The 11,686-nt window shown below is 34.7% G+C and overlaps 1 protein-coding gene across 1 annotated transcript in view; it reads right to left on the bottom strand.

Annotated features, from left to right (window-relative positions):
* Positions 1 to 4,505: 4,505 nt before the first annotated feature.
* The window catches only part of LOC126977220 (kinesin-like protein KIF13B), a 168,623-nt gene continuing 161,442 nt past the window's right edge, over positions 4,506 to 11,686 (bottom strand). The window contains exons 38-40 of the mRNA XM_050825933.1: positions 10,296 to 10,457; positions 10,025 to 10,177; positions 4,506 to 9,816 (exon numbers count right to left, since the gene is read on the bottom strand). Of these exons, the coding sequence (XP_050681890.1) occupies positions 9,734 to 9,816; positions 10,025 to 10,177; positions 10,296 to 10,457 (398 nt within the window). The 3' untranslated portion in view covers positions 4,506 to 9,733. The remainder of the gene's footprint in view (positions 9,817 to 10,024; positions 10,178 to 10,295; positions 10,458 to 11,686) is intronic.

An 11,686-nucleotide genomic window follows, 5' to 3' on the forward strand; every position in this document is an offset into this window, starting at 1 on the left:
ATTATGTAGTATTGGATCTCATTAGTAGAATAAATCAAATTAATTAGTTTCGTTTTCGTATTCTGCAAAGGAAACATGAGTTGGAGATAACTAATACAAAAAATAATTATCATTATTACGTATTAATATTATAATATATATTTATTAACAACAGAGGAGAGCAGCTGACTGTATCTTTCTCGTTTGGGCACACTAAGTACGTCCCCGAGTGCAACCCGATCGAGCGTTTCACCTCAGAGCGTGACGGATCCGCCTAACTTATTACCTACAAAAAATGTATGTGCGGTGCGCCAAATGAAGTTTCCACTTCAAAAATTGATTAAAAACTGATGATTTATGTAAAATTCAATAATAATGTGTCAAACTCGCGTTAAATAATAGAAAGTACTACTTCTTATCTTCGTTCTCATCAGGTTTTAAGTCAATATGAGAGCTAATGCGTTGCTTTCATAAACAATACACAAATGATTCATATTAAACTTGAAATATTTATTGAAAATATTGAATTTCCTGTCGGTATGATGGTTATGAGCGGGTGCCAGGCGTTCCCGGCACCGCCCACCTCCAGCAAGATGACACTCGCGATGTCGCGAATAAGGTCAACCGTCAACCACCCGCCGGTACTGTAGCTCTGAAATATAATACGAATTTATACTTATGAATAACTTTATACTAGATAGCTGATGCCCGCGACTTCGTCCGCGTAGATAAAGGGTTTTTAAAAATAGTAAGCAAAATTGGAATTGAAAATTATTTCATGTCCTATTCCTCGTTCACGTTCCCAACATTTTATATGAATCTTGTTTCGAGGAAGATTGCCATGGCAAACTAATTCTACTAATAGTATAGTTACAGCTGATTGAAGTGAATTTCAGTTTTTCCCAAATCCCGCGGGAGCCATGCTTTTTCCGGGATAAAATGTAGCCTATGTCCTTTCCCAAGCTCTAGTCTATCGCAGTACCAAATTCCATCAAAATCGGCTCAGTAAAAGGCGTAAAACCGTAGCCAACAAACTTACTTACCTCTTTATAATATTAGTACAGATAAGATGATGTTTTTAAGAAAGTTTCTATTACATAAATTTGTATACTATCATCGAATAATGCCCCGCGATTTCACCCTTTTAATATATTTTGTTGTAAATAACCTGATTATGCAAGAAATAGACAAAGGAGTTTGACCAAAAACAATATCGCTATAAAGTAAAAGAAGAAGTATGTAAGGTTTAAGGTTTTGTATTTTACTAGTAATACTATGTTATACCTAAACTCATTTGCAAAAAAATCAAGCGGTTTTAATTTTTTATATCCCTTTAGAAAATACGATACTAAAAGAGGTTTTAATAATTTGAGAATATTACTGGCACGTTTTTAAAGTGTTGTGATACATAAAAAAGTTTATTCCAAATTTAAAAACGTAGTAGGGCATTAACAAAATGTGGCTAATTGCGTATCGTGGCGGGAATCGTTGATAGTTGGTATTGACTTTATCATTTTTACATAGTTATTATCGGATTGTCCTTGATATTTTTAAATCTTGATGCCATTATTTAGCGGTCTCTAAAATGGTAAATAGAAATATAACAGCGATCAAAATTATAGTGCTACTTGAGGAAGGGTGTAGTCAATGTTATGTGTCCCAGAGGCCAAATGAGAGTCGTCCGACTGTCCAGAGGGCTTGGCAACTATATCAAGAGACTGTTCCATCAGTAGATGGCCTGGGTCTGGATGAAAAACATGCACAGAAGCTCGAGATGACCGCTTCGTAGTTAACCAGACATTGAGAAATCGCAAGTCTTCATATGTCGACCTCAAAAAGACTAGACTCTAGAGTCTATCTCTAGAGGAAGTGAGGGATATAAAAACCATCCTATGGACTGTCAGGAGGAGGCTTATCGCTGCTAATATATGCAGTCGCCGTCAAGCATGTGGCCCTTTAGTACTCAGCTAGCACAGAGTTGCTAGACTTAGCTTCGCTAGAAATTGTGCAACATTGTGCGATAATTCGGTTGAAGCCAGAATATGACTATATTGTGAGGACCGACGTCGGCGAGTACTGCGAAGGCTTGGGCATCGTTTCGCAGAAGTAAATATTATATAAACCTATTGATACTATCAACTGATAAGAACTGATGACGTAGGTTCATATATATTCACGGACTATATCCGCAACTAGACATCTATAACTGTGCTCCTATTTCGTGTGAATACCAGAACACTCAGAAAGCAAGCACTGAAAAAAGGTTTTATGTACCTACCTATGAAGCCCTGGCTAATAGTAATCATTTAAAAATATGTGATCATTTATGAGTCAAATACCATCGTTCTAATTTCAAATGTCCTTCATAATTCTTGAGCGCTAAATTGAATTATCGTGTCGCATTTAAAAATGGATTTTCGTCGGGAACATTTCCGATGATTTTTAGATTTCAAATGTGGCCTTACCAGAAGAGTCATTTGATCGACTTCAAATGGCGTTTATGGATGAAGGGACCTTAAAGCATTAAAGCAACCATATACCGTTGCCATAACGAATTTCAGCGCGGTCTTATCGTTCGGGAATGAAGAAAGAAATGGCTGTCTTTCGACGGCTTTAATGAGAAATAATATGACCTAGCTGTAAAAAATTTAATTCAAGAAAACAAACGAATTAAATACGAAGATATTAAGCATATATTGCGGATTGGATCCGGAAGCGTTCATAAGATTCTACACGTGCACCTTCGCGTGAGAAGGATAGAAGCTGCAGAATCTGGCCCGTGTGGAATGATGCCATGATCAATAAATTTTAAGCAGGCTTGTCTCAATGCTTTTAGGTATTACATTGTGAAGAATCATGGATTTATCAATACGATCCCGAAAAAAAGCGTCAGTCAACCTACGCGCCTACCATAATGTAGCAATCGAAAAGTGCACGTAAAATTTTGATCTCGGCACGGTGAATATACTAGATCTTCACCGTGACGAGGTACTGTCGATTCCATTACCATAAATCAAGCTGCAGGAGCACCGAACCAGTTTCTTATTTTAGTATAAGAACCCCGGAATATTCATAGCTTCACTCTCTTCTCAGGCTTGTTGATTTGTAGTTTTGTATTTGGGTTCTGCAATCTCGGTTCATCGTCGATTTCGTGGGTATTTTCTACATGAAGATCCCAAATTATTACTATGAAAGCACGTGTATTTTAGTTTTGTTTTAGAAATAACATAGAAAGTTGATTATAAAATCTGAGATACTAATAAATAAAACCAAATGTTTTCAATGAAAATACTCATTTATTCTAAAATATAACAGTTTCTCAACTTTTTGTCGAAAGATGTCTGTGTAAAATAAACTAATAACACCAATTAGATCACTTCAGAAAAATCCACTGAAATTACTCTAACTATAAGCATTATTTTGCTACACGTCAAATAATACGCATAGATACACTCGCTCGCATTCCAAAATCGCTCGGTACACAAGCGACATTCGATGTTTAGAGAGCACGGAACTCAAAGGTTAATCATGTTTCAGATCAGTCCACAAATTTATAAATTATATTTTCGGTTTAATTGCCATATTCAATCCAAATATGTTTTGTAAGAGGCGTGCTACAGAGTGGAGCGGATGGAAGGGGGCGCGCGACTTCTACCAGGCAGTCATAAAAATATACAACATAGGTACTTCTAATCATTCTACTAAACTGATCACTAATCACTCACACTTAACGATTACGTTACACTTGTGTTAACACAATCACTATAAATCTGCTACTATCACCCTCATTAGCACTAATCAAAGTGGAAAAAAAAAGATAACATTAGACTAATTTTGCTATTGCCAGGTTATCAGGTCATTTCGACCATGAACCCCGGAGAATCAACTCGCTCGCAATTATTTTTCTGCTATTTTATGGAAGTATGGGATGTAATAATAGGGGTTAAAGTATAAAATTGCCGTTTTATTTGAAAAGGTACTTCGAATTGACTTAGAACCTTCATGATTTGAGATTTTTGAGTGAAATTTTTTTTACATGGTACCTATGTATCTTCATTAGGAGGCTCCTTTTTTGCATAGGATGCCGTCTTATTATGGATTATTGGTACCACAACGCCGCCTTGAAGCTCTAATGTGTAAGCATTATTGTGTTTCGGTCTGAAGGGCGCCGCAGGAAGTGAATTTACTAGGCAAAGAATACTATCTTATGTCTCAAAGTGACACGCGCAATAATTGTAGTGCCACTCAGAATTTTTGGATTTTGCAAGAATCAATTACCATCAGTTGAACGTCTCTTACTGTCATAAAAAAAAGATCCCTGAAAATCACACTGTAAAGGAACGCTATACATCCAGCTGGTAAGGATGATATTGAAATTTGTGGCGTATCGTGGGATACTTACCTCGATATCGAAAGATGAGTCCCGCACTATATATCTTATGAGTTCATGCACTTTCCTTACGGTAAAGGTCAAACTATAACAACTAAGAAAACTACATCTACGGGCAACAATTAACACGACAACAAAATTTATAATACATTTATTATAATGACAGCGATGGTTGACTCGAAATTTGTCTATTTGGCAAAAATATTTCCACTAGAAGTGAACTATATTTATTTAAATATTAAAAATCTCTTTTACAATAATGAATATTACGCAACCATCTATAATACCAAGTAGCTGCCTAGTCTACGGTGTACCTCGACCAACGACACCCTAACACACTGCCTCTGTGACAAAGACACGCTACTTCTGCCGTCCGCAACTCATTAAACTTTAATAATTTATTGTATAATATTATGTAAAGACGTGTGAAAACTGTCCTAAGTTAATAAAAAACTCGGCAAGCAATATGTAGTTTCATCATTATTGCACGAATAAAAATAATGTCGAATGGATGTATTCAATACCAATGAGTATACGCAAATTAAAATTGAAAACAAAATTTATGAACGATGCGGGACTCGAACCCGGCCGCGTTCCGTGCCGGCGCTCTTTCCACTGAGACAACCGTGCGAGTGACGTATCGTTGATGAATCTTGTATGTTTTTTCTCAGGTTGTTTCATGAAGACATTCTCTAAACAATTTATTATTAATTAATTTGATTTTATTTGTGTAATTTAACCCAGAAGTGAGGGTTATCGCTTTAAAAAATTAAGAAATTGTCCAACAATAATAAATAACTGTTAAAATAATATTTACTCGGTTTTCTTTGATTGTTATTTCATTCATTTACTTTGATTTCAGTCAAATTCTGTATTTAATTTAAAATAGGTAAAACATGTATAATAATATGATAATAAAATTACAGGTAAAATTACAAAATATGGACGGCAGATCGCTTCTACAATTAAAACACAATGTCACAAACTGATAAAATAATACATCAACAAATATGAAAGCTCGATGAATTGTTCACTAAAAAATTATACAAAATAATAATTCAACAATACTATAGTTAAAAACAAAAAGCACAGCACATTTTTAGCTTAGTACTAATTAAAACAAATTAAGACCTAAAACATTTGTAGGTCGCTACTAGCCTATAAATAGTCTAGGAGCCTTAGTGCACGTACCAATAAATTTCCGTTATTGCCTGTACAACTCACATTGCTGTCATCTATACATTCGATACGCATTAAATTAATGCTGCAATATTTGTACAAAATTAAATATCACATAAAATAAAAAATACTAAAATAACATTGTGTCACTTCAGAACCCGGATCGAAATATAGATAACAACAGTACAATCAATCACAAAGTTATCAACCAGAGCTGAAGATTATCTCACTCTACATAGTATTACATAATGTCAGTGATACCGCTCGTCATCACCACCGGCGCACCCCTCGCCCTGTCCGAACGCGCACTACGAGCACAAGTCCGCGGTAAGAGCCCTTCTCTTTCTCTTACTCTTTCAGTTCTCTTTTCTGTCACGTTTTAGCGAACCGAATACCCTCACCCTGATTAAGGACCTCCGAATAGCCCAAAACTAGTCGGTGCCCACACCGATAAATCGTGGGTCAAGCCGTATCAATATATTACGTAGCAATATCTCACGAAAGTTTTAATAATTTAATTATATCGTTTCTTCATCATGATTGCCAAAGTTTTATATTAATTGTTACCCAATTTTATTTGCAACATAAGCTTATCACTCATGGAAATTTATTGAATAAGGCGTTATTTTGCGGAAATCTTTAACTATTCTCTTCCTCTGCTCGAGTCTCATGCCAGCATTTGGCGAGTCAACATCTCCTAAGGATAACTCATGTAGAGGCGAAACACGTGTCGAATTGATTGAAGACAAATATTAGCGGAATTTGCACTCAAGAAGGCTCACAGCATTTGGATACTTAATTATGAACTTAGTAACAGTAGAATTACTATTTAGAATTATTACAACCTTAAGCATCATTGCAATTGACGAGCGAAAAGTGACAAACATCCATTAGGCAATTCAACAAAAAACTAGTAACATTTTATATTCCCTTTTGTGGGCAAAAAATAATGCAACACAACATTTATTTAGGACCACCCCGTTTTAGAATCCCGTACCATCAGTGTTATCAATAGGAGCCCTATTAATAAGACTCCACTATCGCTCAAGGAAGTCTGCAAACAACCCAGGAGTGTTCTGAACTACTGGAAGGAGCTGGGCTGCTTGGAATGACCTGTTAACACTGCACGCAAAACGGTCCCAACTGAGTGGTCTAACTGAAGAAACAGGAGCCTCTTTACCAATACCAGTAAGATCCGCTATCTGTCAGCGATACACCTTCATAGTGATGGCGAATTGAACTTAGACCGATTCGATATATTATTAGTGATAATGAGATAATCTTCGACACTGGTAGATGCACATATCTACTTGTAATCGCACCCCGACCGAGAACTATCCGCTACTGGACACAAGCACATCAAGAGTTTCAAAGACACGTTCTACAATATTCAAAGAGACCAACGCTTTATAAATGTCTACACATTGAGCTGTCCTAGAGGCCTGGCACATCACTCTAATGCAAATCATCAGCCGCACTCTAATCTCTAACTAGATAGACACTAATCATCATCATCATATTCAATTTCTATTAATATAATCGTAAACCTGCAAAATGGAATGTTGGAGTACAGTCATAGAAGCTATGTTGAAGTGTTAACCATAAACTTAGTATACTAGCGTAAAAGACAAACACTCCACATTACGGCGAGACTAAATTTAAAGTGTGCTAGTTTTACAGATGTTTTAGTGTGTTAGTGAAGTGTGTAGTATTTTGCTTTTGGTCAATCCCGATGACAAATATTGATAAAAGGCGTCATATTCATGTATACAATATTTTATTTTTTGGGAATATTAATTTATCTTAGAGCACATGTTCTACGAAAATAAACATCACGAAAGTACTATTGAAATTAGTATTTACCTGTGAAATGTTTCTTCAGTTGGATTGTTGCGATATGTAACAACACAACCTAATACAAAACATCCAACAACATATTTTTTTAAGAATATCCGTTGTAACACAGAACAATAACGATAAAAACACTAAAATTAAAACGCGGTTCAATTTGACAGGAGACTAATGGACACTAAATTGTTTCAAATCGGTTTCAAGGTCTTCATCTATTCCGTCTCTTTCTCAGGCATGATAGTGTTTCTCAGGTTTTTCTGTGAGGTTAGTAATCTCACTTTCACACAGAATTCGTCTATTTTCGCTGGTACACTAAGTTTATGGTGTTAACTATCTAAGCATTTAGACGGAGCGATGGGCACTATGCGATTGTATAGAAATTTAAATTCTCGTTTTTCTTACAAAGTGGTATTTCGATACAAATAAGGTTATTGAAGTATTAGTACCGTTTTGTTAGTTTAAGTGATAATTTTAATGACGATGAAACAAACACTTAAAATAACCCCAAAAGTTTTTTAAGAACCCAAGAGATTTTGCTCCATCTAATTTGAAATGTTATGGACTCTGAACATGACTCAGTCAAATATACTTAAAAATTATTGTAGGTTAGGTCTCTGGTGCGGGTGACATATTTGAACATTTTATATAATTTCCAATAAATCTCTTACGACAATATAATACATATCTGGTGCGGCCGCGGCAAGTGTCGGGCTACTGAGCTGAGTGAAGGACTTAAACGCTACGATTTAACAACAAGGCTCGGTAAATCTATTTGTGTACTCGATAAAATGTACTTATAGGTAATTTTCTAAGAGGATGGAATATACAATAAAGGTGAGCTAACACTATACCGCTTCGGCGAAGCCACTCGATGTTCACGTACCCTAATACATTGGAATACAACTGCCATACAACAGTCCGGTGTTCTCAACACCACATATATAGCAGTAGCTATCTGCTGTCATCGCTGCTCAAACAAACAGAAATGATTATTGTTTTAGTGGATGGATACAATGACATTAGGATATAGTCAAATATATGGATTTAATATACAGCGCGTTCAAACATTTCTAAAAATTCTTATTGTTTTTTTTCTTTACAATCTTAAAAATTTAACAACACAACCCTAGACGATATAGGTGTGGTGCAAGTGATGAGCGAATTCGGATACAAGCGGAATGTGCAAAAAAAGTCCCAAAATCGGCTTTCTTAATAACTAACTAACTGTGGCTATATTTAGAAAATTGCGATAAACGAATCGATTATCATTTGCACCGCATAAAATTTTTTTTCTGGTAAGTAAAGACCGCGGTGATGGATTGATTATGTACTAAGTACAAGTCTTATAAAGGACGTAGATTTGAAAATGGACGACATTCTTTTACAAAATGTTAAACTAAATGGCTACGGGTCTCGAATACAATTGTTACATTTTTAAAAGGTGGCAAGAAATTATCACAATCGCGTCTTTTTATTGTGAAAAAACACAAAATGAGCAAATTGGGGGAATAAATGCGCTAATAAAACGAAATAATAGCGTAAGTTCCATCCATTATTATAATATATACTCGTACGAGCTAACAAGATTTATAAAATGCGCAAAAATTTTAAAAATACTATCCTCAGGAACTTCATTAAATTGAAATAGAAAAGTTTCTGAAGTTTCTGAACCTTAAAAAGTTATTATGAACAATATTTACTTCTCATAACACTGTGGACCGGTTTTTATATATTGGAATTATAATTGAAAAATTGAATATTCAAATAAGTGAATATAGTCAGTGAGTTAACACATAAATAAATTACAATAACTTCTACAAACTAAGAGTAAAAAATATATATACAAAGAAAATAATTGTCGCTTAAACATTGATCACAAACAATACATTGGTCTAATTAAATTATGAAAAATGATATACTAAAACATTTTACATTAAAAATTAATTAAAATTAGAATCACATCGATTTCATGTCAATAATATTTACAAACACGGGTCAAAAATAAAATAATACAAACAAAATTTACAATTATATAAATAATCCAATTATTGCAAGAATCGAATAGATGCCACCGGAAGCGATCCGTCAACAATTATTGCGTCGCAGCAATGAGTGTGAGGAAATACGTTTCCTTAAAAAGTATACTTAACGGAATAAATATTTAAAGTTTTGCTGTAACAAAGTGATGGGGGCCGCGGAATAAAGGGAAATAAGCACCATAGCGTCGCATGAGCGCAACATAAAAAAAATGGAGCCGAAGTGTGGACGTGACGTCATTCGGTCACTGATTGGTCGGCGTGTGTCGTACACTCGCTGCGGTGAATGTACAATCGTTTATTTGCTTCTGGCTTTGGTGCCGACGGTGTTTATACTGTCGCCGCGGCTCCGCGACCTGTGCATGTTGTGTAGACCGTCGCCTGCCAACAAAAGTTATTTATATAACCTATAAGTTAAGAAGCTGGTCGAGCGGTGTAATATAAAAACATTTTCAACTTATTTTCGGAGATTTATACATAAAAAGCTTAACGACATTTAGTTATTTAATTAATATTAGATAGTTACTTAATTTAATATTAATTTTATGTAATATTTTTGTTTTCAAGTACAAAAGTTAACGCAATTTACCTTTACTCGTGGTTCGTTTGAGCTCGCTATCTCTGAACGCTCGCGCACTGCGGCCGCGCCGGTCCTGCGTCAACTTCTCAGCCCGAACGAAGATGCCGTGACGACGTTTGCATTCGAAGTATTTGGTGCCGCCCACTGAACCGTCGTTTTTACCTATTTAACAACACAATTAGCTTGTATCTCATTATTAGATAATTATTTAATATTTTATAATCAGTAAAATAAGTAGTATAATAAGTTTATAATATAATATTATGTAGTATTATTATACCAGTGGGCGCGTCGAGTTCTACTCCGAGCCAAGTACCCGGCGCGAAATGTGTCGGTCCAATGTACGCTATGACGCCCGTATTACTGCTTAGTCGTATCTGAACGCTCTCGCCCAGGCACATCCAGTCCGGTAATGAGTTTGATCGAGATATCTCTGCTTCATCTGTAAAGTAATTTTAATACTTTAAATAAATTCCACAGTAAAGTATAAATAGTAAAAGGACATACTCGTACGTATCGATTTGAGATACTTTTGTTTCGTTAATATGAGTTTTACGGAAATGAATCGAGTGTAATTAATAACATAATTTAGTCGCCCTTGACTACGCAAACTAGAAACAAGACAGATAAAAAAAACGCGTGCGTACAAAGTACATATGAAGTCCTGGTACATGATGCTAGGATGACACATGATTGCAACCGTTATGAAAGACATTACAATCACCACTACCATATTTATGTTCTCCTGGTGTATTACAAGTAATACGTCGTACGCATGACGTCAGAATATATAAAGGAATACTCGCGTCATACATAAGACAATCTCCTTTTCAACTATGATTGCCAATACACTGTATAATCTCATTTGCTCCCACGTTACATCTTATGAATTTATGTGTCCGTCTCTTTTTACTGTCGCTTTTTCGAATCATCAACTTTCAAATCACAACGCTGCTAAAGAAGTTTCTTCCTTCAAAAATATCGAAAATTCAATTTTAAAAATGAATAAAGTACAAAATAGGCAGCATCCATTTTTTTAAATTCGATTTATTCACATCGCTACATGAAAAACAATTACAAAAATGTTAATAATTACTATCCGATACTGACACTTTAAATGCCTCCATTTTGGTGCGTTTGATGAGAGCGAACAAGAATAAAATTTACACCAACAAACAATAATTGAAGAGAGAGATATGGTTGATAAATTACATATTTGATCGGCATTATTTTACTTGAAATTTGCTCTCACCACTTTTCAACTATTTTAATGTCCCAGAAAATATTTCTACTATTTAAAAATATAATTGTACTTGTCAAATTAAGAAAATCATCAAAAATAATACATATTAATTAAATAAAAATCTAAAGTAATACATATTAATAAAATAAATATTTGACTATTTTCATTTACTACGTATAAATCGCGTTTTAATCTTTAAAAAAGTTTTTACTGGGGAATATATACTAACGTATGTAATGTATTTTTGTTTGTAGTGAATCACACAAAAATTACTTGACGAATTTTAAAAATTATATCACCAGCATGCTGTATATATATAATGAGAGCTGTATTTTATTCAAAGAAATTAAGAGATCGATACGAAAATTTTAATTTAACAGGAAAAGATCGTAGCTAAAGTTAGTTTGCAATTTAATAAAATAATAATA

Source organism: Leptidea sinapis, chromosome 44 (assembly GCF_905404315.1).
Source record: "Leptidea sinapis chromosome 44, ilLepSina1.1, whole genome shotgun sequence".
In the NCBI taxonomy this organism is placed as follows: Eukaryota; Metazoa; Arthropoda; class Insecta; order Lepidoptera; family Pieridae; genus Leptidea; species Leptidea sinapis.